This window comes from Cyprinus carpio, chromosome A3 (assembly GCF_018340385.1).
Source record: "Cyprinus carpio isolate SPL01 chromosome A3, ASM1834038v1, whole genome shotgun sequence".
Taxonomy (NCBI): Eukaryota; Metazoa; Chordata; class Actinopteri; order Cypriniformes; family Cyprinidae; genus Cyprinus; species Cyprinus carpio.
In genome coordinates this window covers 21,457,562-21,482,836 of record NC_056574.1, presented here as the reverse complement: position 1 = coordinate 21,482,836, position 25,275 = coordinate 21,457,562, and the positions used below count along the sequence as shown (strand labels likewise).

Genomic DNA, 25,275 nt, shown 5'->3' with positions numbered 1-25,275 from the left:
ATAAACAACTTATTTTACTACAATTTGAGAAGGTATATCAGCAAACAGAGACTACAATAGTACTATTTATGTCTTTCTTTAGACTACAATAGTAAGATTTATGTCTTTCTTTGTGCTAGAAGTAGTAAAACAGCAGCATTGTAGACGGTGGTGATATCAGTAATATGTGTTTGCGTGTGTATGTGGTAGAGAGCAGGTAGTAGGTAAAGGTGTGAATCAGTGGCAACAGCATTAGCACTAGCAGCACGTGACACGAGCACCAGCATGAAAATTCAAGCCACCACATCTTTTTTCCTTACTCTGCACCCAAAATAGATTTCTCCCAAGTCAGCATCGCACACACATACCACCCAGCCACAGAAATGAATAATTCACTAATAGAACACAAGATACAGAACCATAGAGAAAGAGGAAAAACATGAGCAGGCAGTGAAGTGCAATGCTAGCCTAAGATGCATGCAATGCGAATAAAACAACCGACAATACACCTCTGCTACATTGTACAAGGACATACTGTACATGTAATTTTGAAAAAAAATCATCAAAGGGAAAGAAAAATAAAATATCTGTCATCTTTTACCCTCATGTTGTTCCAGACCTGTATGACTTACTTTCTTCTGTGGAACATAAAAAGAGGATTTTAAAGGTTTTTACTGGTTGCTCTTTTCCATGCATTGGGATTGGAGCTTTCAAGCCTCAAAAATGACATAAAAGCACAATTTAAGTATTACAAAAAAACAATAGTACAAATGGTCTATTCCTCAAACAAATGACTTCAGAAGGCATATGGACCACCTTTATACTTTTTGAAGTTCAAACACCTCAGTCTTACACAACATGAGGGTCAGTAAAGGCAGACCATAGACTGTAAAAAAAGATGGACGATGCGTCTCCACTTCCTTTCACTATAGAAAAGTGAAGCCAAAGGATCTCAGTATGGCCGCTGCAAAAACTACCTTAAATGACCATAACCATATTTTGGAAAATTGTAAGTGTAATTTATTTCTTTTATTTTGACTCAAGTCCCATTTGTTTACATGGAGAGGGTGGGGTTTATGACCTGTACTCCAGCCAGCCACCAGGGAGCGATCAAAAAGCCCGCAGCTTCACTTTTCAGGACTTGTGAGGCACACCCGAGGCAGACAGGTAAAGACATTGAGATTTCTCTAGATTACAGCCTTGTGAGTGTGCATGTGGATGAGTGAGAGTGTGTTAATGACTGGGTTTTGTAGCCTTGTCTGCGGCAGCAGCTGAGTAGCATGGGGCTGCAACATTACGGATGACTACACTCATTTAGACCCAGACATTAGGAGGAATGAAACCAGCAGATTAGGCCTGGAAGGCAAACACAAACATGTACATACACACACTGCTTAGCCGAAACCACAAGACTGGTGCTCTTATAATTTGCAAACAGGTCTCATGCTAAAACGTGACTTGAAGGCCACTTTAATTTTCAGAAATGTTGTTGCACACCTTCTCAATACACATTTCCACCTTTATGTGAAAATTCAAAACCAAAATGTGGGCAGTTTAATGCAACAATGGTCTAACACAACCTAACCTCACCACCAGAGAGACAAACTGAGGAACACACACACACACACACACACACACAGAGAGAGACATATATATTCGCAATCCAATATTTATATCTTTTACAATCATGCCTATAAACTGAGACAGAAAAGAGGGTGAGAGAGGAAGTACTGTAAATGGCAGAGACAGAGACAGTGACAGTTGTGTGAATGAATCTAGGATGAAACACATTTAACTCCCTGCTGCCCAACTGAAAGAAAGGATCTAAGATGACAGGACAGACCTATCATCCAGTCATATCCCATCATACCCACTGTTTAGACAAAGAGGAGCATGTTGTGATGCTGTGAACCAGGGGAGAAGAGCTGAAGTGTCCATTGAAGCCTGTGTTTATAATCCAATTATGTGATGTGTGTTATAAAAAAAAAATCAATCAATCAATCAGCCATTCAGTGTTTACCTGAAAACTGTATGCTTACTGTAGCCTTGTGATATGTTTGCATTAAGGTGTGTGCATCTGTATGCCTCCATCCTAAATTTAGACACGGACATCCTGCCATCTTTTTTTTTAAGTCGGTGTCTCTAAACTTTCTTTCTTTAAAGACTTTCTCTTCAGTTCTCAGAATCTCTTTTATATTAGATTGCATATGTATATGCAGATATATAAATGCTTGTGGATTTGTCATTGTTAACATTTTCTTTTACATATGTCTGTATAGTTTATATACATTGTTTATTTTAGTTTTAGTTGTTTTAGTACATCAAGTTAAACTAAATGAAAATGTAACATTTTGCCTTGGCGGCTATATAAAACATTTTTTTTTTAATTTAATTTAATTTAATTTTAATTATTTTATATAATGATGGAAATTTGTATGGTTTTGGTTTTTCGTTAATTATAATAACCCTACATATAGTCTACAACACAAAAAAAACAATAAAAAAAAAAAAACAATATCAACAATGTGTTTGTGTTTCACACCTGTATGTTGGGCACCTTAAACCTCATAAATAACACTTAGGCCTGGTTTCACAGACAGGGCTTAGGTTAAGCCAGGATTAAGCCTTAGTTCAATTAGGACATTTAAGTAGCTTTTATAAATGTGCCTTAGATAAAAACACTAGTGATGTGCATCTTGAGACAAAACAATGGCACTGACAGTGCAAGTTTCTTTCAGTTAAAACAGCCTAGGCACACATTTTAGTCTGGGACTAGGCTTAAGCCTTGTCTGTAAAACCGGGGGTTAAAGTATTAAGAAAGTTGGATTTGTGTGAACTAACACATTACACAAAATGTATTGTTCAACTCGAGGCCAATCAGTGGATGTGTCAATCACATCTGTGCAAATATACAACTATGAAAACACATCAGATGTAAGTTATTAGAAAGTGTTAGAATGAGTAAATATGAACTGCCAAGAAATATCAATACTACAATCCAGCCTGTACACATAATACATAACTACTTTACATTTGTGTCTGTGGCCCATCTGTATGTATACAACAGAGGACTGACTCCAAGGAGGCAGAAGGGCGGGAGGAAAGCAGAACATGCCATTGAGACCTGCTCTTTCAGTCCACCACTGTTATTTTTAGTCTGACAGGAACCTCGAAACAGGAGAGAGCAAGAGACATGCTTGTGATAAAGAAAAAAGAGGTCTGATATGTCAGAAAACGTGTGATTTTGTGTATATACCAGTTTGTACCATAATTCTTTGAAAAACTGAAACACTAATGGTAGACCTGGATATGTCAGCACCTGCTAATACACAAAACTAGCTTGATTCTAATGCTGGCATTGATCATCACTGAAAAAAAATTGCACACCTGTTATAAGCAAACAGTAGAGAAGGACGAACTGATAGAGAAAGGGAAAGAAAAGGAGAATAAATAATTGAAATTCTGCAGACTGAATGTAGAGCACTGCCTCTACACATGGAAGAAAACTGCAAGGACTCATGACTCACGACATCTTTCTATCAGTCTGTCTCCCTCTGGTGTCCACTCAAACACTCTTTCTGCCTTCTCTTCCAACTCATCTATTTATAGCACAGTGCATTTTATATTATTAAATTCTCATTATTTTCTAGCTGACATTCTTTGGTGGAAAACTAGACTTGATGGTTGAGTTCAAAACTTTCAATCGACTTATTTGTGGTTGAAAACATTCGTGTGCCTCTCTTACTTCAATGAGACCAAAGGAACAAACATGTTTCATGACTAAATTTACATTTCTTGACTTTAACTTTTTTTGAGAGAGAGAACTGAGCACATATTTAGGGTCTCTTCGGACAGATGTGCATAGCTATTTGCACTCCATATAGGCTGCAGTTTCATATTCGTCAATGAAACTAAAATAGAAAACACAGCTATAAGGTTACATTCCATTTACAGTGCAGAGAGCGACTGCCCATAAGCGTAGAGAGGCTGAGACAATGTAGGCATCGCAAATGTCTTTTCAGACTTTCATTATCTCTGTAAAGAAGGAGAAAAAAAGGATTCAATGTTTGGCAACCATAAATTGAGTTTACCATTTCACACTCTTTCGTACTTCTGCAATTCATAATGTCTGATCACAAGGCCTCATTAGATGTTTACATGAGTTAAATCAGAAGAATGAGGCATATGGAAAAAGTGGCTTTCAGGCCGAGTACAAGGTTAAAGGTCACTGAAAGCTCTGGCAGATCAAAATACAGTGTCAAAAGAGAATTGTGTGTGGGTGCGATTCTGTGCACATTTAATGATTTTAAATCCTAAGAGGTCTATTAGAAAAGGCAGGGAGTGAACTTCTTCTGGAGTCTGTTTTTTTTTTTTTTTTTTTTTTTTTTCTCCTGTAGCTAAAGATTAGTTTATATAAAACACTAAGCTTCAGTGAACCATTAAGGGTAAAACATGGTCTTTTCAGGACATGCCAAGTCAAAAATACTGTACATACATGATTCAATGGATCTGCTCAATGGTTACAAACTTATAAAACGTTTATTACAAACGTTTATTATTAGTTATTTAACACTCAAGAAGTAAATTCTTCATTAAATGCAGTACATATTCTAACAGTACGCAATATTAGAAGTAGCCAATTCTATGTCGCTCTTCTCCAGTCAAATACACCATTCCAGACCAGCTTTCAGTCTGTGTGCTGCTTGATTTTTTGAACAATTTGTTGCCATAAATCAGGGATAGGCAACTCCGGTCCTGGAGGGCCACTATCCTGCAGAGTTTAGCTTCAGCCCTCATAAAAACTCACCTGCCTGTATCTATCTAGTAATCCCGAAAACACTGATTGTCTTGTTCAGGTATGTTTAATTAGGGTTGGAGCTAAACTCTGCAGGACAGTGGTCCTCCAGGACCGAAGTTGCCTATAAACCAATGAGGTAACTAGCCAAATTTTGTCTGAAATGCAAGGTATTTTTTTTTCTTTTTTTTTAATTTCCAATTCTTTCTATTCTCATATCTATTATGTCTTTAAACATAAGGCTCAATAGGTGCACTATGAAAGATGCAAGTATTCTCCAAGAGCTCTTAGAATATGGGAAATGGTGGCTTTCCCCCTCCCCTCACCTCCCCTTTTCACCTTCGCTTTCTGTCGAATGAGACCAAGCTGAGAGACTGCACATGCTGACATCAGCAAGCCTCCGCGAGCCACAGCGCCGCCCGCTATCGTCACACAGCACCGCTCACCTCACGGCCGTACGTAACACCCCGAGCACACACCAGAAATAGACTCGATTCATCTTGCCACCGAAATAACTTGACAAATAAACGCCTGAAAATATTCTAATGAAACGTCTGCGATCAAATCACCAGCTCGCGCGTGTTTTTCTTCAAAGCTATCATAAAGCCTGCAGTATAATGTGATTGGTGTTTCAAGACATTTTCAGGTGACCTTACGTATGCCACACTCAAGCGCACTATACCTGCAACTGGAGGCCACAGGGTACCCTCTGAGGGGGTTTAAAAGGATATGGCCATTCGGTGATCCTTTTGGCGTATTTTCTCACAAAGTTGTCCTCACTGAAGATGAACAGAGATCGGTTGACAGTGAAGCAGTTTTGCCGCACCGGTATGGGGTTGTACAGGGCCATAGTTCTGGCTCGCTGGGCCATTGACTGCTTGTACACTCTCTGGTGGGCACCTGGCGGGCCCTGCCTGCTGCCGCCGCGGCCGGGGCCCCCTTGAGCGTGTCCCGGTCCTCCGCCATACCTGGACGGCACCTCATCTCCGAACCGAGCCATTCTATAGACACCAAATGGCAATCTTCACGAAGCAGGAAAAAAGGGGGCGAATATTCAACGCGACCACACCACATTACATCCCATCTGCTTCAAAACTTAATACGTGTATAACTGGAGTACACATTTGTCTTCATGGCTTTTATATGTGATGTTGCGCTGCAGGAGCCGATGGTTAGATTTTAAACAAACGAAAAATAAAACGAACAAAAAACAAACAAAATGTGAAAAAAAAAAAAAAATCGTGCCTTATATTTTGTAGTTCACAGGTTCGTTGCCCACTTCAAACACACAAAATGGTCCATCATCACCTCGTTTTATGTCCAAAATCAACATATTTCCACGGCCATGTAATTCTTGGGTAAATCTCTCGTTTTCTGTGGCTCCATCCTCATATTTTCCAGAGCTGTCTCTCTCCAGTGCTTTTCCTTGAAAATTCAGATTGCAATGATCATAGCTACAATCATATATATACGATCTAGGTGTGATAACCAAGTGAACAAAAATGAAAACATTTAAAACAATCGTTTGAGTTCAGTTTTAACTGTACACTGTGATGATTACAGCACCCATATCTATTTAAAAGGGAAAAAATAGGATAATATTTTGATTATTTATTTATTTCGCAACATCCGCAATATTTGGCACGGTGTAGCTAATCTGCCTTCGGTCACCTCGCGCTCACGTTTACTCGCATGTATTTGCATTTCAGCTCCAGAGATGTGCGATATCCGATGTATATTCTGGTTTCCTCTTCTTTACGACACAGGTAGCCTAATTATTCGGATGCAATTTTTTGTGCTCACTGGTAAGGTGTCATCCTTTTCGCCATAGCCATCTCTGGCATTACAGTGCAAAATGAACCAATCCAACAGTCTAAAATCCTATGAAGGGATACACAGTGACAGAAAGTAGAAGCATCAGTCGCGAGGGGACAACGGTGACATCTCCGGGTTCCCACAGCCGCTTGTGTTCCCCTGCACCGGGCTCTGGGCCGCGAAGGATCTGTTCATTTTCCCCGAGTGAGAGCAATCCGTTCGTGAGAACACTCGGATCCCTCTATTCCTTATTTCTGCAAAGGTTGAGCTGTCTGTTAGCCTCGTTACTCTCCGTCAAGCACCCCTGAGGAAAAAAAAAGAGGGGGAGGAGGTAGTTGAGGACGAATGTGGGGTGGGGGCTCGCAGGATATCAGCTTGTGAAACACAAGCCGAACGAAACAGTTAGCTCCGATCAGCTGGCAAGCTAAGCTATAATGAGCCACTGATCAATTCAGCGCTCTGGCCAGTTCTCCTTGCAGCACATGACGCACGGCACACGCGCCCCACTGATTACTTTATTCTTCTAACTCCAGTGTACCTTCAGTCCCTACTGAATGTGTTCTCAGCATCAGCTCACCTGCGTTTGCCGCATGAAAATACCGTCGGCTTGTTTATACGACACAGAGGGGTTGTGCAGTTTTAGAGATAACGAACGTAACAAACTGACAGAGCGTTGTCAGGTTATGGTCTGTTTGTGTCAGTGGTCGGGATGTGAGCGCTGGGAGACAGCTGCGCATTCAAACGCGCGTCTCTCGGGAACGGCTCCGCTTTGCGAGGGCACGCAGGGCGAGGACCCACAGGCTATTCTTAGACGCAGACATTTCTAATTAATAGAAGGAGATTTCCCATCAGTACAGTTGAAAACCCCCCTTTTCACCCAACCCACCCCCTTTTCAACAATAGTGAAAAAAAAGGTGCAAGTTATATGGCACCTGTGAAATTTACCTTACGGAACATGGCGTAAAAATACATAGATGATGTTACAAACATACGAGGATGTCATTTTGCTGACTGTAGGCCTATATTTCACAAGTTCAGACTCTTGGTGGTCTATAGGCTATGTCCGCAAATTAATGTTAATAGCCTACCTACCACGTCACTTGACATTAAAATATGTAAAAGACAGAATGATAATGTGAAGCATAATGGAAATCCACACGACAGTTACGTTCGTCAAAATGAGTCCCACCAAAGACTGTTTTACAATCAGGGTAACACCATACATCAAAATAAATAAACAATCCAATGTAATCCAATGTTAGGTGACTCTTTTTACTTGTGAAAAATATTGTATTTATACTATTTTAAATAATAGCTAATAAAAAAATAAAATAAAAAATGAAACAAACAGAATTCATCGCCAATTTAAAATATACATTATCCATGTGATGTGTTTGAAAAAGGGGTTCGAGAGTGAATATAGCAAGAGCAATATGCTTTACGACGAGGATGTTTGTGGCAGGTATCAATAGACCCGCGCGACCTTAACAGTGCCCTCCTATCCGAAACAGAGGAGGATATATAGAACCGGTCCTCCTAAATATCCCATCCCAATGTCTAAAACAGGTGGGCACAGTCGTCATGTGTAGTTTTAATCAGTTGTGTCCCTGTCCACCTTACTGCTAAAAACTCCCCCTGAAAACAAACGAAGTACCACAATATCACACGGTCTGCTACCGCTGCGAAAAGATCTCTTTTCATCTCTGCTCATCCCTTGATCTTGTGCAGCATGCTGTTCACGATCTGAACCAGCACGCGTGTGATCAACCGTGTGTGATGCGTTTAGCGTCAGACCGGAAGAGCCCGGGGTCAAGAGCTCAAACAGGCACCAGCCTCCAGCCTCCAGTCAACAGATCAACAGCGGCTGACAGACGATGATCTCTAACAGTCAGCGACAGTCAAGTGAGTGTAGAGGGCTTGTAATCATACGTTATGGCTTTCATCGGTAATTTCTGTGTAATTTTCGAGCTGCATCCTGTTTGTGATTGTTAATCTATAATAAAGTAATATTGCAGATAGGCCTATACGTTTTAAAGCAAAGCAGCGTACGGTTGCTATGGTTACTTCCTAAGACGTACGCGAAATCTGTTCGAAAGCATTCGTTTTGCGCAAGGTAAAAATAAGCGTTCTAAATAATTTATAGTCAAACTTTTGTCGTTATTGAAACGCTATTTGAAACACAAATAAAACTTAAATAATAGCCAAAATCAATTAGAACTAAATCTGTTTGGCAGTTGTACTATTTAAACCCTCCTGAGCCTTTTGTTTTTGGCGGTTGCATTAAAGAAACCTCAACCCCCCAAACAAACTTTGATCTATGAGCTCAGTTAGGCAAGAGCACCGATCCAATGACAGAAACGACACCAAAGCAGCTGTCCATGGTCCTGAAACATTGCACACAGCCATGGATCTTATTCCTAAACTGGTTATTTCAAAAATAGAATCCCTAAATTAAATATAATGATTAACTAAATAACAGTTGTGTGGAAAGATTATGAATTATATCCTGCATACCTGCAATGTGCTAGTTTTATGATTTGTAGAATTATCTTTAAATTATCCCAAGTGAACAAACTTGAGAAGTGGTGAGTCAGAGCTCTAAACTGTGGCCTAAATTCATTAATCAACCTTATGAACAGAGAGAAAAAAAAAAACATGCAAATGAAATGCTATATAAAAAATGCCTCTCAGTAAAGGAATCGAACATCCACAAACACAAAACAAACCTGGACCTCATTATCTCTCGAAATCAAAACTGCCAATTTAGTTACTGTCCTACACAGTCCATCAGCTCCTACCCCATAAAAACCCTGATCGAGACAAATCCTGCTCATCATTCTGACAGCTGCCTCTATACAAGAACTTTGCACAGCTGTGATATAACATAGTTAAGACATTTAAAACATCCACACATTTTAAACAACACAAGTGAGGGCTTTGCCTAGCATTACTGGGCCCAGCAAATATTTTTTTTACCATTTAGAAGGTAATGAAAGTGGAAAGAGTGTATATGTTCACCTAATGTATTCTTGTGTTAATGCTACTCTTCTTAATGAATAGTTTCTGTATATTGTACATGTTTATGTATTGATTATGAATACAGTCTCAGTGGTGGGGCTGTATGCTGTGATGTGCCAGCCTTGTCACACAGTTGGGGTTCAAAAGGCAATTGCTTTTGAATGCCAGAGCCTCTCTCCTGCTGCCAAGCAGAAACAACCCTCCCTTAGTGCATTATTAAAGCACGCCACACTAATCTAACACAGCAGCACACAGAAAGCACACAGCCAGCCAAAGAAAGAGAGAAGTCAATAAGATGTCTCACTACACTGCTCTACTAAGGAAAAACGAGCTGCAAATTTGGCAAAATTGAGTTATGAGTAAATTCCGGTCTCTTAGACTATGATTTATTCTGTGATAGACTAGTGTGGCACAGCTATGCTCAAATTCAGAGAAAATGTGGTGTGAGAATTGTCATCAAATCAATCGAAATTCAATCAAGTGTTCAGTGCTCCCATAAAAATGTTGTATGTCATGTTTATTTCGAAAAAAATGTGAAAACATAATGATTCATCTTTTTGTGTGTGTGCATTCAGTGACTGCATGCATATAATGGTGATAAAGAGATGTTAAAAAATGTGAACATAACACGCACACAGTGCCGATCAAGAATTCTGAAGTAATGCTGCTGTGTATTTGCGGCAGAAGCTAAACTCAGTGACTCATGAAACTGAATAATTCATAAACGGCATGTATACCAGGTTCTCTGCTCCTTATTTAACCTTATCTTCCAGATATAAATCTGGTCAGCGGAATGGGCCACAACATATCACCCCTCTGTTCTGTATGTTAGGGTGTCAGATGCAATAAACATGTACTAGAGAAAATTATAGAGTTGAACACATAATTGCTTTGTGTGTTTTTAAGGGCTTCTTTAGAGGTTAATTTCCATTTATATTCTTAATACTTTATACTATTAAAATGAAAACACAAATAATAGACACTTTTTGGCACCGGTAAGAGACAAAGATGAATATGTAGCTGTGATACTAAGACTGTGGGAGAGCGTAAAGTGGGCCATCATCTTCTGAGCGGAGTGTTTTATTTGGAGAAGAGCCTGATGTAGGTACAATACATTTTTAAACAGCATAGAATATTTAAAAGCCCCAGTGCCTGACAAAACATCCATCCATTTCTTTTCGGGGCCTCTAACCCTTCTACTAACATAAAGACAGACTCATTAACTGCACCAACAGGAGATTAGCAAACAGACCATTTCTGGATAAACGTTAATATAAGATTTTGACAATCTGTCAGGAACTATTGTGCAATTAATGTGTCAATGTTGCAAGAAATAAATAGTAAAAATCATCAAATTATAAAAAAGGCCAGTAATAGGCTTGGAATGTCTTTGTTAATCTGTTTACAGCACTTGAACATTGCTTGTAAACTGCTCCAAACAGCTAGTATGTAGGCCAGCATCTTCACAAAGGGACAGAACTGTGATCACAATATGCTTTTACTCATCTGTCATACTTTTCGCTCTGCTTCCTTAACGTGATTCCCAAGCTCAGTGCCCCTTTTCCACTCAGATCCAAACATTTCTGCTACATCTGTGATTCCCATCAACTTAAAGGGATAGTTCACCCAAAAATTCTGTTATAATTTTTTCACCTTCATCTTCTTTCAATCTATATGACTTTAATTCTCGTTTGGAACTTAAAAGAAGATATTCTGAGAAATGTTTTTTTGTGTCCACACAATGGAAGTCAGTAGTAACCAAAACCTTCTTCAAACTCTCTCTGTGCCCTCCTCCTTGTACCTCTCCAGGAGGAAATCAAACTCATTTATGAATCTGTATTTACATTACAATCAATTGAGCCATTTATAGTCACTTGACAAACAGTCTGATTCTTAGAGGCTTAAACGATTTCCTGTGTCCTTTAGATCAGCTGCTGTCAATCATGAAGCCTATTGAGAAAAGTCTCTTGCAGGAGGACAGGCTTGGAGGGCAGCCAAACAGACCTCTCAGGAAGTGAGATAAATATGTTGGTGTTTGTCTGTATGTGTATGTATGTAGCCTAAATGCTCAGCTGTAGTGTTGATTTCTCCTTGTGAATTGACCCTTCTTAAGCCCCGCCTTAAGAATGTTGCTGATCTATCCTAGCTTAGAACTTCTGCGGTCTACCAGTTTTTCAGACAAGTTGTTGCTTTTTTAATGAACGTCTATGGTTGATCTGTTTGTTGGGTAAGAATAAATACCATAATAACAAAAATATGGTACAACATCCACAGACATCCACACCAGGAGATGTAAATCTAGGGCTGTAAAGATCCTTAAAGACCCCACCCACCCTGGAAATCCACTGTTTCATCTGCTACAGTCAGGCAGACGCTTCCGCAGTCTGATGGCAAAAACGGAGAGGCTCAGGAGGAGTTTCTTACCTCACGCTATCAGACTACTAAACAATGGACATTAAACACACTACACTTTAGAGACTCTGGTAGTGTAGGGTACCCAGTAACTCTCTGCACACTGCACTTTTTTATGACACCTAACTATGCAACTCATCTGCATATTGTTTACATCTCTGCACATCATCTGTATAGCAGTTCTTGTAGCATCGCTACACAGAATCTGTGTAGTAGTTTAATATATTGTGTATATTTCATTATTTGTATTTAATTATCTTTTTATTTTGATTTTTATTATTATTATTATTATTATTATTATTTTTATTGTTTTTTTTTATTTTTATTATTTTTATTTTTTTGTTTTTTATTTTCTCTTATTTTTTTATTTTTTCTCCTTATTATTTTTTTTTTTTGGATTTCATTATTTGTATTTAATTTTCTCTTTTTTTTCTTTTTCTTTTTTTTTTTTTTTTGCACAGTCTAAAAAGAGTACGCCAGACCTACATTTCACTACTTGTTGTATGTCATATAACTTGTACATGACAAATAAAATCTTGAATCTTGACAAATCTTGACATTGTTTCCCTTGTTCACAGTTGTGTTCACTTCCCTAATGCTATCAATTGTAATTAGGGTTGCAAAAAGGCGGGAAATTTCCAGAAAATTACCAAAACTTTCCATAAATTTTTGAAACTTTTTGAAAATTTCCGGAAAATTTCCACCCCTTTGCGACCCTAATTGTAATCGCTTTAAAATCAGACTTTTTTTGGTCATTTGACTGAAAAATGGTTGCCTCAATTATAATTCACAGCTTCCTCCGTTTTGAATTATGTTATTGCTAAATTTCACAATTTCTTTTAAAAACAGCAGATAAAAACACTTTCCAACTTCATGATTTATTTAACCCAATGTAAGAATAATTCCTTTTACTTTTTACCACTTCATGATCACATTTTACTGAAAATAATGCTATTCAAAGAAGTCTGGTTCATTTCTTTAGGATGATTTGTGAAACTGGTTTGCGTTAGCAAGAGTCACCAAAGGGACAATGTTCAGCAAAGGGTAAATTATATTTTCAGAGTGTTCAAATGTAAAACTGATTGTAAATGGGTCTCATCTAAAGTTGCCTCTAAAAGTGATTTAAAGTTTGTAATTAAAGAAATTAAAGAAAAAATACTGAGCTAATGTGTAATGTAAACCAGTACATCTGCTACAAAGAGGCTCTGAGTTATTTCAGGCTTAGCGATCTTCTAATCTTTGCTGTATTGGCTACAGCATGGATATATTGCACATTCCCTGGAGCCATGTATCAGCACTCAATGTCTTAATGCCTGTAAATCTTACTTACTTACAGACTGTTTAATGCCCACTTACTGCCACAAACAGCACTGCCTGACCATTACAATTACAAATAATTACCATCATTACAGTCTTGCGGGCTAATTGATGAGAGAAACCAGTCAATGTGGTTTGTGTGTGTGTGTGTGTGTGTGTGTGTGTGTGTGTGTGTGTGTGTGTGTGTGTGTGTGTGTGTGTGTGTGGAGAGAGAGACGGGGAGAGAGAGAGAGAGACGGGGAGAGAGAGAGAGAGAGAGAGAGAGAGAGATCTAAAAGAACAGTGACATGATAAGAGTCTGAAAAAAGCACAGTCACTGGATATAAGTTTGGATTGGATTGTTACAAGCCTGAGTTATAATATATACCATAGAAATACTGAATAGCCAGCAGGGGGAGAGGAGCAGGTGCTGTTTCACATTTAACAAAAACATGCCAATACAAGAAATTGAGGCTGGTTACTTTATAGATTTAAAATGTGACATTTCAGCCAAGGGGCAAACAGAAAATGAAAGGGAAAAAAAAAAAAAAAAAAAATGAAATAGCGTCCATGTTAGTAGGAAATCAAAAGAGGATGTGTTGCCCCAGAAATAAAGGCTTTTATTTTCATCTTTATCTACTGTATCAAAGCAAGCAATAGTCATGTGGTGCTCTCTAGTGTTGAAAGGTGGAACTGCAATTACATAGAATTTATCTTCACTAGAGTAGAATGTTCTTTACCAAAGACTATAGATTACCCTCAAAAGGACTTTGTCTTTACTCACTGGAATGAAATGAAACTCGTTTACGTGTATTTGTAGCTGCGTGCATCATCGTTTCCAAAATAAATAACACAGTTATAAAATTAAACTGCATAACTAATTTAAATAATTTTCTTGCAAAATGCAGCTGCAATTTGTATTGGATCACTATTGCTTCTTGCACTCACAACTTCCCATAAAATTGTATTTTGTCGTTGAGCACTGAATGCTAGACCGCTGCTGCGCTGAAGCGATTTGACTCAAATACTTCAAGTCCCAGAAATCTTAGCGAATTCAAAATGGCGCCATGTCAGTGACAGTAGTGACCTTACTGTATATGGTAGTGACACTGGTACGCTTAATGTAGTGGATATTCAAGTGTCCTCGACATGATGGCACTACTAATTAGAGTATCGAAACAAGTACAGAGGAAATCTTTCCAAAATCCCTTACTGTATAGGCTTTCATCGGAATGCTCGGCTTCACGAAAAGGCCCTGAGAGCAAAGAGGAGTGTAAATGGATGTTTGGATCGTCTCAGGACATTTTAGCCGTAGTTCGAGGACATGTTGAAGTTAGACAAAATTTCATCAGCGAAGAAGAGGAGAATGAACTTTTCAAAGAAGTAGAGACAGGACTTAGAAAAAAGCGATATGAATTTGACCACTGGGACGATGTAAGTAGTGTGAAGTGTGTTCTCGCTGTAACTGTGTAAATACTGCCATCCAGCGTCATTTCATAACAAAACTCATATTGTAACTGTTGTTTGTTATTGCTACTCTCAACGTTTCTATGGCCGTAGGTTATGGGTAACGTTATTGTTTCTGGAGTTTAATTCCAACCTACCTGTACTTTCCAAGTGAACCCAAGACTTTCTTGAAAACGTTCCTACTATAAGTGAAACAGGTGTACTACTGATTAATAACACTTTCCTCTGTGAAAACCCTGAAAGTGTAAAGAATTTGAGCGCGGACTGCGCTTGTTAGCCAATCAGAAATCTCGCAGGTGGCGCTCTCTTCATAAGTTGTGGGCGGGGCTAGTTTGTCTGAACAACGGAAGTGTTTGGGAAACCTGCTTGGAAACAGTCGGTTAGTCATCGTTTGTGCGGCTCATTCCGTCGAGAGAGAAAAAAAAAACTCACAATAAAATAGACAGTTTATTACATTTTATTATTAAGTATTGAGTGAGTCCCAGTACACATGAACCTAAAGTAAAACTAAAATAATTTCCATTGAAATTAAAGATCCATCTACAGTCTACATTTACATCATAAATACTAAACTTAAATGACATGTCTTGACTGCATTTCCCCCCTTCTTTTTAAATAAAAAACAACTGTTGTTAAAACTAAATAAGGTTGTAAAAATTTCTAGGACATTTTATCTGTAACATTTACTATTGTTAATTATTTGCCACTGGCTATTTATTACTTTTACCCCATTTGCCTGTTCTTTGGTACATTTCTCTTTCTCCACTCAGGCTATTCACGGCTACAGAGAAACAGAGCGCCTGCAGTGGGGAGTTACCTGTGAAAGTATCTTAAGGCGGGTGAGAGCAGTTGCATTTCCTGAAGACAGTCCACTGCTTGGGCCAGTTCACGTTCTGGACCTGGACAAGGACGGCTATATCAAGCCCCATATTGACAGTGTGAAGGTCTGCCTCTCAGTTAATTGTACAATATTGATGTTCTCCACACTTAACACTGTTATTTGTACATTATTAATCCTCTCTGTGCCTGCTGTTCTTTCTTGCCAGTTCTGTGGAAGCACTATTGCAGGGCTGAGCCTGTTGTCCGATAGTGTTATGCGATTGACCCCAGAAAATAAATCCACAGATTGGGTGGACTTGCTTCTTAGTCGGCGCTCACTTTATATATTAAGGTATATACCCAGCGTATTTCATTTTCTTATATTTGATATTTCACTAAACTGGCAGGAGAATATTTTGGTTTCCACAAAATGAGAACATTTATTTTAGCTGTCATTCAAAATTTGAGTTGTAAAATGTGTGTTCACGTCAACAGGGATGATGCTCGATTTAAATTTACCCATGGAATCCTGAAAGATGAAGAATCCTTTTTCTCAGGACAGAAGGTTCCACGTCATCGCCGCATCTCTGTGATCTGTCGAAACCTGCCTGTTTGAACGGAGACTGGACTGACTTTAGCACTTATCCTGGAAACGCTGTGGCTTTTTCACATTACTACCCTGGTCTAAAACTGTTCATCTTTCAGATGCTCAAACATAGCTAAAAATGTGTCAATCAGATGCATTTTTCCTGGAACAACCACAAAATAATGAACTGCTGAAAACATTCAGCTCACTGAAATGTGGTCCAAATACCTGTAGTATATATATGAAGGGGAAAGAATTGATTTATTCAGTGTATAATGTAAAATGTGTCATGGAAAAGAATGAAGACAGTCTTTGGAACTGCTTCTATTTACAATGTCGATGAATAAAATATTTTTTGCTATCCGCTATCGTTGCTTTCTACTCAAACAAGACATTACTATTAAATACAATATGCATTTAAAACAAATGAACACAAACACTGTCATTCATTTCTGAACAAATTTAATGTGTTACCAAAGGAGAAATCTCCTGCAAAAGTTATACCTTTTACTGCTTTTAACAGTGCAACGCTGTTAAACCAGTTTTTTTTAAAAAGGCAAACAAATGTAATAAGAAATGAATGTGCATTAAAAGTCACAGATGCGATTGTATTCTCTGGGTAAAGTTACTTTCAAAATACAGCAGGTTTTCATGAAAGATTGTGTTGATATTACCCAAATGCTCTCTAATATTCGGCTTGTCACAGACATAAATGTGGAATTTACAAACACATCTTTATACAAAAACCTACTACATTGCTTCTCAGTTTTCTTTGTCATTTTACTCTTTTGGACCTCCAGCATTCTATTCTGTAACTCAATTAACAGCACTTAAGTACTACTGTTATTAATAAATGCTGAATGGTTGAAAGCAAAATGACAAATTTCAGATCAAGTTGGTCTTAACCTGCATGAGCTGTGTTCTTAAAGGAGAGACTGCTGGTGATGGGCACTCAGTTTCAATCTCTCGTCAGCTGGGCTCACTCTGTGAGGTAGAAGTGCATCTTGTCATTGATGTTCTTCCTCTCTGGGTTGAGCCTCTTCAAGATCTGGGCGAGCACGTTGACTGTCTGCTCGCTGCTGAGGCCCGTTCGCTTAGTCTGGAACTTCTTCAGCAGGTCTTTAGTGGTCATGGGCTTCCTGATAAGATACCTGCGCACGGCATCTTCTGTCAGCAGCACATCACTAAAGGAGAGATGGAAAAAAAATGTATACATGCTTGAAATAAGCAAGACATAATATGGTTTGTGACTCTGGCAATGCTTGTCAGTGATTTGAAGGGATAAAATAGGCATGAACTGTAATGTGGTGGAGAATTGTGATACTGTAACTGGATCCAGCACTGTATGGTTTAATGTAAGTGTAACTGGGTGCATGTCTCAGGGGATAGAAGAAATAGACTTCACAGCTGGAGGCTGGAAAAAAGACCCAGAACCCAGAGATGGGGAGTGAACTGTGGGTTTTCTGGATCATGGTAATGTATATATATATATAAAGTAGTACCTGGAGCTGGGGGTGGATTTCCCTGACACTGGTTGAGGTGTGCTCTTTCCTGAAGAGCTCTGAGGGCTGGGCTCCATCTTTAATCTCTTCGCCGCTGGAGTCTCAGAGCTGGGCACAGTTGTCTGACGCTTACCTGAGACAGAAGAGCAGATACATGAAGTTTAAACTTTACCTAACCCTTAGCAATGAAGAGAAACAGAGATTAGATGAAATAATGAGATAATAGGCAGATAATATAACATCATGGCTTAATACAAAAATCGTCGTATCTACTCGACCTCATGCTGTCCTAGATGTACATGACTTACTTTCTTCAGATGAACACAAACTAATTTTTTTAGACAAATAATCCATCCCTGAGTCCATGTAATGCAAGTGTATGGGACTCCCAAAGTTGATGCTTCAAAAACCAAAGTAAACATAACAGTGCGCTGTCCATCTGCACCACTTCTTAAGTGAGTTTTACAACATGTTCACCAACTGACGTTTACATCAAGTGTGAACTGATATGACATCGTAAAGTTTAAAATAGTACTAATTTTCCCTCACACACACCCACTGTATACTTCAAAAGACACTGATTCATCAACTGGAGTTATATGCATTACCCTCATGTTCACTTTGTTTGGTTTTTAAAGCTTCAACTATGGAGGTCCCGGACACATGAATTATATTTTTCTAAAAATCTTTGTGTTAATCTGAAGAAAGAGTCACATAAATCTGGGATGGCATTAGGGTAAACAGATGGAATATCCCTTTAAAAAAAGTGATTAATAAAAAAATAATAAACATTAAACAGTAAGAAATAAATTAAAAAAGGAACAGAAATACAATTAAAATGTTTAATTGTAAAGAAAAACAACATTATTATGCTTCTAAAGTCACTTTTTTTAATCTATTTGCATGTTATTATTTTGCCACAATAATAACTGAATTCTTTCCTATGCAAATATTTTATGCAATTAAATCGTGCAACTAATAGCTATATCATGTAACTCATTTTATTAACATTTTTAATTAGGATTTTTTTTAAACCTTTTTTTGTACCTTGCTCCAGTTTGTTGGCAGAGGAGCGGGGAGTGTTTTGGGTGTGGGAGTTGTCAATAGAAGGCGTGCCAGGTCGACTTCCTGTCCTTGAACTACCTGCTGAGCCACGACCACCCCCTCGCTTAGGAGGAGTGCGCTTTTCTGTGAGATGGGGAACAACAAGAGAGCACTGTACCATATACACATGAAACAACATCAGAATCTTCTCTCTCATGCTCTCTCCCAAACACACACTCGTACACACACGCACGCAAATATAGGCCATTACTACCATGAACAGTGCTGAAGCTGCCTCTCCTTCAATATCACTGTCCTCTGAGCTGTCTGACTCGCCACTGCTGTCTGAAACATACACAATGATTTAAAAAAAATTTTTTTATTTTTTTAAATTGTGTTTATGTGTATATATACACACACACATACAGAATGTATGTATTATTTATGGACTAAGACTAGCACTTAAAAAAATGAGAATATATTTATCAATATTATAATAAAAGCTTGCGCCAACAGTTGTACACATGACGTATGGTGGTCAACGTTGCGCATGCACTGGTGAGTCTCATGAAAACAAACATTTGTTAACAGGAGCAAAGGAAGCAAAGATTCCTTACTTTAGCAAAGGAAAACCAATCTCCTCTTGGCTTTTATCGAAATCCTCCGACATTATTCTTTACAAATCCTTGTTTTGTACTTCTAATTAGTGACCATTTTTTAGTTTTGATCTCTCCGCTGCGCTTCTGCGTTCATCACTTCTGAGCGGCGCATGTGCAATGATCTCCATACGTCATGCTCCCAGAGCAGCTTCCGTTTACAACAGTGAGCGCAAGCTAGATTCAAGTGATTAAGTTTTGAATATGGATATTTTTCTTACAAATCGCATCGATTCACTACAGAATGCCGTTGTTCACCCCCGGAGCCGTGTGAGACACTTTTTTTATATGGATGGGTGCTTTTTATTTGAGGGTGAGTAATTTATGGGCTAATTCTCATTTTTGGGTGAACTAACCCTTTAAGGCCACAACACTTATAAAGTGAAAATAGAAAGAAACAAAAATCCAACATGAGACTGCCTTTACCTTTCTTCTTCTTCTTTTCCACCTGCACCGGTGTCTTCTTTCCATCTTCCTCCTCTTCTTCCTCCTTGCCATCTTCCTCATTCTTGTTCTCTTCCTCACTCTCTTCCTCACTGTCAGACATTTCATCAATCCCTGAAAAAAAGGCGTTGGAGTTTCATGGAGTTGTCTCAAATCAAACACCAGAATTAAATGCCCTCCTGCAAAAGGGGGAGGAGGGGGGGACTCTTAAAAATCACCAACCTTTAGGGACGTCCTCTCCCTTATTGGGCTTGGTCTTCTCTAGCTGCTCTTCTTCAGAACTGGAGCAAAGAAAGAATGATGATGATGATTAGACTGCAGTAACCATGAAGAGAGCCTTTGGATAAAGGGCTGTTAGTATGTAGCAATAGTAACTGTACATAAAGATTCACCTGCTCTCATCAGACATGTAGTCCACCTCCAACCCCTCAAAGTCGCCATCATCACTATCCTCGAACCCTTCCAGGTCACTGGCCTTTTTCTTCTTCTTCTTTCCCTTGCCTTTGGGGCCTTTTTCCTTTTTAGCTTTTGACTTAGCTTCATCATCTGCATTGAAAGAAGACATTTTTGTAAGACAGCCCTACATTTGACACTCCTCTTGCTCTCAGAGCCTTTGCTCACCGTCTCCATTGCTGCCGTCACTCTCATCACTGCTCATGTCCAAATCATCCTCAAGGTCATGTATGCGCAGGTCTCCTCCCCTGCCTTCCTTCTTCTTTTTTTTCTTCCCCCCCTTTTCTCCTTCCTCCTCCTCATCCTCTCCTCGCTCCTGTCCTCTGAGACGTCGCTGAAGCATGATACTGAAGTGATTCACCACTTTGTTTCTCCTATATGAGGAAAAATAAGCAGATGTGATGTCTGAGCTTTAGACGTGTTTACAATTATTTGACACTGGCCTCTCAGGAGAGCCTTCAGAGCTGTTCTCATGAATACAAACACTCAACCTGCCCTCACCTGCCCCACTCTTCCTCTGCCTCCTCTGCTGTGAGCGTGCGGTGCTTGGCCTGGGGTGTGAAGTTGTACCAGGCATGCACGGGAAACGCCTCGAAGGCCCCATCGGCACACTGTGTAAAGATGTAGTAGGAAGCGTTCTCCGTGACGCCACCTTTTTTCAGACCCTTGAATCTGATTGATAAAGAGGAACAATAGAACAGTGTTTTAATGAGGCGTTGTCCTCATATAAGGCAAGCAACATATAAACTCAACACTCAACAAAAATCATCCATAAAATGGTCTTAATGCAGGGCCCTGTGAAATCTGTTTTTCTGGATAATGTGTTTTATAATTTACAAATATATTATCAAAAACAGCAGTAATCAATGAATGCAAAAAACTTTTTCATTAAACTATTCCTTTGAATTTTAACAACAAAAAAAAAATGCTGCATAACAGAGGTTTACGGTTTAAATTAAAACATGGATGAAAAACTGTGATATTCCTTAAAAATATTTTTTCAATTAACTGTATTACTATTTTTATTATTACTTTGAGAAGTGCAATCTATTGTAAAATAGGACAGTTTCTCTCATATATTCAAGTCAAACCAAACTTGAAGACCTTTGAGCTTCTGTGTGTATCTGACGAGTTTTTATCAAATGCAGTTGTGAAATGCTTTTGAAGTGATTGTCAGAACAGCTCTAGAAATGAAGTTTGTGTGTTCATATCCTCACAGAAGAGTGGACACGGCCATTTTTAACTTGAATGTGTGAGGCTTCCTGTGTTATTTACTTCCAGTTATTTAGCTGTACAAAAACAGTCTGTTTTGCTGCTTGATATTTGCAAACTGCTATTTGTTATCATATTAATTTAACGTCATCGCAATCATAAACACAATAGTTCGTAGTGCAAAATTGTACCTTCAACTGCACTTAGTAATACTTCTAGTTATTTTCCTTATAGCTGCTAATGAATCAGAAGTCTTATACATTTTTAGAAAATGGCTTACATTCACACTGCAAAATAAGGTAAACAGTTAACACAGCAGGTGCTGAAAACACCTTTCGTTTCATGCTTGCTTGAGTATGTGTAGCAGACAAAACTTTGGCATTTTTGTCTGCATAGAACAACAATTGTTGTTCTTGTTGACATAGAACAACATTTATTGGCTTATCAAGCTTTATTGTAAGTACGGGCAGCTAAACACACTCAAAAATAGCACAAAACAAATGTCAATAAGATGAAAAGGTTAAAAGCAGAAACCCATACCTTCTTCCTGCCTTGCCATTAACTTTAAGGATCCAGGGCTGGTCCTCCACCTTGAACTCCTTCGTAATGATGCCATACTTCTTCCTCCGTGCTTCCTCTCTCTGTTTCTTTCCAAACTCACTGCCTGCTGCCCCATCCGGAGTCTCCTCCTCACCATATATACGCCTATTACTCATGTCACGCTCCATACGAGCCTAAACATTACATATATTGAGAGAGTGAGAGAGAGAGATAAATAGATAGTTACAGAAAAAAACAAAAGGGAAAATACAGGGAAGAAAATATGGCATGGAATAGTAAGCAGTGGCCATATATAGCGTCTGTTACCTGAGTCCATGTGGAACAGCTGACTTTATCACCAGCATTGAAAGCCATTAGGTTGTATTTCTTATTGGTGTTTCTGTTGGGCAAAAGACCAGAAATCAGATATCAACAACTTTCTTTGGCAGCACTATAGACACTCTTAAAGAATTCCTAATTCAAGATAAATAAATGAATTAATACAAATCTTACTTAGGAACTCGTACAACATACTCGGTCGTGGAGGAACTGCTGCTCCCCTGCAAACAAGAACAAACTCTTAGGCCCGAGAGACAGATAATACCTACAAAAGTTTTACTGCTGAGCTGTACAGTATAATGGTGTTATGGATAAAACTTTAGACATCATTTCTAAAATGACACACAATTTGTAGTCTGCCGAATCAGGCTGGTGTTGAACAATCTGATCAACCATAGATGCTGTAGATGCTGAGGCACTTACTAGTGACGTCATCACTGCAGAGCAAGAAGTCCCGTTAATAACCTGTGAGAACATACAAGTGTATTAACACACAACAGATCCATTTCATGTCTCTCATAGGCACTATTAAAAGATCATTCTTCTTGTGCTGACATCTAAAAGTTGTGGTTGCAGCATCACGTACAACACTGTAAAAAATCACTACTAGCAGCCTTGATTCATTTATTCTGTCACCCACAGTGTTGGAGAACAGAAGAGTTACAGGGATAAAGCGAGCAGTTCAGCTGATCGTGTGTTCAACACATGAAAATAACTTTTTAAATACATTTCAAAAGTACTCAGGAGTTGAATATGTTACTTACCTAGTTCATAGAAAGAATCAATTGGATTTCAGATAAACAATCATTTATGGTTATATATCATTTATATAGTGATAATATTGTTGTGCAATCTAAATGTTCGTAGCTGTTAATAATTATTTTGTCATGTTATCATGTAACTCATTTGATTAACATTTTCACGCAACTAAATAGATTTATTTCATTTTGGTAAGTAGTACCAAGGCATTGTGGAAAAATGAACCCATTAATGAAAGGCTGGTTCTCGATTCAAACTTTTAATAAGTCCCGATTTAAAAGACAATGGAAATGGACAGCACATGTTCTCAATATTCTTGTTATGCTGGATGAATTCACTGACATTGACATTATTCCTTGAACATGAGCAAAAACGCGTTAAGCTCGCCGTAAAACATCTACTAGTACTACAGTGTTTGAAATGAACGTAAGTTAACGTTACCTTCAACCGGCTAACTCGAGAACATCCGATGCTCTAACGTTACTTTATAACGCTTAAACTTGAATCACCTCGTCCGGCTGCTGATATCGTTTCCTATTTGGGTATTCGATAAAACAAAATAGTAAATTCACTTCCAAAAATAGATAAGTAAAGCTACACTGACAAAATAAAGGAGAAGACGAAAGCAGCTCGCACCAACCACAACTAAACTTCTTCTTCTTTAGTTTTTTGGCGCATAACAATCTAAATGTATAGCGCCACCTACAGTACGTTGCTGTTGTGCAGTCATGTTAATTATTATCATGACATATGAACGTAAAAAAAGGAAGGGGGGGGGGGGGATAATATTCCATTTAATATTATTATTAAAAATAATATTATTTTAATATTATTATAAAAACAATAATAATAATTATAATTCTTCATAAATTTTAAACTCTTCCCTAGATTCCAAGGTTCAGATCAGACTACAGCATCCGTGTTTGATTTTAAATCCTCTCGCTCAACCCTGTACTATAAATGTATTTTATTACCAGCCTATATCCTACTCTATCTTTATTAAACTCGTAGCCTAACAAGTAGCCTACCCCAAATCCTTATTTACCTTTCCCTTTTTATTTAAGAATGTTATTAATTCCTTTCTTTCTTAGTCATATTTTTTTTACAATCGTATATTACATGCTCTACTGTTTCTTTTTCCTCACAATACTCATATAAACCATTCTCGTGTACTCCAGTAATAAACAGTGATGCATTCAGTCCTGTGTCCAAGTCTCATCCTTGTTATAATGACTTGTTCCCTCCTGTTTCTAGTGTTATTGTTTAGTTTATTATTAACATTTTTTTTATGTTTATTTTTTTAATTATTATCTGAATTCCATATTTCTTGCCAATCCATATTTTCCATAATTATAGTTTTAACTTCGCCTTTACTTAAAGCAACATTAAGATCTGCTTCTTCCTTTTTTAACGCATCTTTTGCCAATTCATTAGCTGTTTCATTTCCCTATATGATTTCCCAATATGAAAAGGAATAGTATAATTTTTCTTTTTTTTGTATATAATAATGTAAATATTTCACTTAATAAGTCTTCTCTGCATGAATGATGGGTGGACAATAACACAGAAAAAAATAAAAAATAAATAAATAATAGGCTAATAATAAACTTAATTAGTAGTTCTCTTGGTATCAATGGCATAATTATATCAGACTGCCCACATACAGAATTTTTACACAACAAATGCGGGAGCACTAATGGAAATATTCTGCATTTATTTGAGCAACTAAAATTCTTCTTCTCCACGCTTGTCATGAGCTTCATGGAGACTTACTGCCACCTGCTGCACCGAAGGGAACACTGCAGTCTATGTGCATTGTGCCCTTCAGCAGTCTTCGAGTTTGAACTCAAAACTGTTTCTTGTGTTTGCATAAGACAGGTTTCATTAAATTCATTATTTATTTAGAATAGTTTTACTCAAAGCTGTTTCTTGTGTTTGCATAAGACAGGTTTCATTACATTCATTCATTATTTCTATATATACACGTACATATATATATATAATATATATATTACATATACATATGTATATATATATATATATATATATATATATATATATCATATATACATATATATATATATATTATGTTATATATATATACACTATATATATACATACATATATATATATATATAC

At 38.0% G+C, this 25,275-nt stretch overlaps 3 protein-coding genes and 1 long non-coding RNA gene across 30 annotated transcripts in view; 2 read left to right on the top strand and 2 right to left on the bottom strand.

The window, feature by feature from the left end:
* Positions 1-7,219, bottom strand: part of LOC109060317 (voltage-dependent P/Q-type calcium channel subunit alpha-1A-like) — a 79,477-nt gene extending 72,258 nt beyond the window's left edge. For 5 of the 26 annotated variants that reach the window (XM_042723239.1, XM_042723289.1, XM_042723333.1 and 2 more), the window contains exon 1: positions 5,506-7,208. In XM_042723239.1, the coding sequence (XP_042579173.1) occupies positions 5,506-5,774 (269 nt within the window). In that variant the 5' untranslated portion in view covers positions 5,775-7,208. Of the gene's footprint in view, positions 1-5,505 lie in introns of all 26 variants that reach the window. The other 21 variants (XM_042723323.1, XM_042723283.1, XM_042723308.1 and 18 more) reach the window with 8 other exon arrangements.
* A 1,032-nt stretch (positions 7,220-8,251) lies between these two features.
* LOC109060335 lies at positions 8,252-12,278 on the top strand. The gene is made up of 3 exons (XR_002012723.2): positions 8,252-8,491; positions 11,534-11,621; positions 11,882-12,278. It is a non-coding gene; the product is annotated as an uncharacterized LOC109060335 (long non-coding RNA).
* Positions 12,279-14,373: 2,095 nt separating this feature from the next.
* On the top strand, positions 14,374-16,550 carry LOC109060334 (alpha-ketoglutarate-dependent dioxygenase alkB homolog 7, mitochondrial-like). The gene is made up of 4 exons (XM_019077496.2): positions 14,374-14,749; positions 15,553-15,726; positions 15,829-15,953; positions 16,097-16,550. The coding sequence occupies exons 1-4, from the start codon at positions 14,465-14,467 to the stop codon at positions 16,215-16,217; spliced, it is 705 nt and encodes a 234-aa protein (XP_018933041.1). The 5' UTR covers positions 14,374-14,464; the 3' UTR covers positions 16,218-16,550.
* Positions 16,551-16,632: 82 nt separating this feature from the next.
* Positions 16,633-23,806, bottom strand: LOC109060333 (general transcription factor IIF subunit 1-like). Of its 2 annotated transcripts, XM_042723187.1 has the most exons (15): positions 23,578-23,806; positions 22,801-22,842; positions 22,552-22,598; positions 22,366-22,438; positions 22,039-22,232; positions 20,788-20,958; positions 20,455-20,660; positions 20,226-20,379; positions 20,056-20,114; positions 19,816-19,947; positions 19,008-19,078; position 18,953; positions 18,737-18,877; positions 17,690-17,822; positions 16,633-17,371 (listed from the first exon to the last, which is right to left on the bottom strand). In XM_042723187.1, exons 2-15 carry the CDS (start codon positions 22,810-22,812, stop codon positions 17,167-17,169), a joined length of 1,599 nt encoding a protein of 532 aa, XP_042579121.1. In that variant the 5' UTR covers positions 22,813-22,842; positions 23,578-23,806; the 3' UTR covers positions 16,633-17,166. The 2 variants fall into 2 exon arrangements, 1 of the variants encoding a protein (XP_042579121.1); XR_006154767.1 differs by lacking the exon at position 18,953 and having other exon boundaries at positions 17,255-17,371.
* Between the last annotated feature and the right edge of the window lie 1,469 nt (positions 23,807-25,275).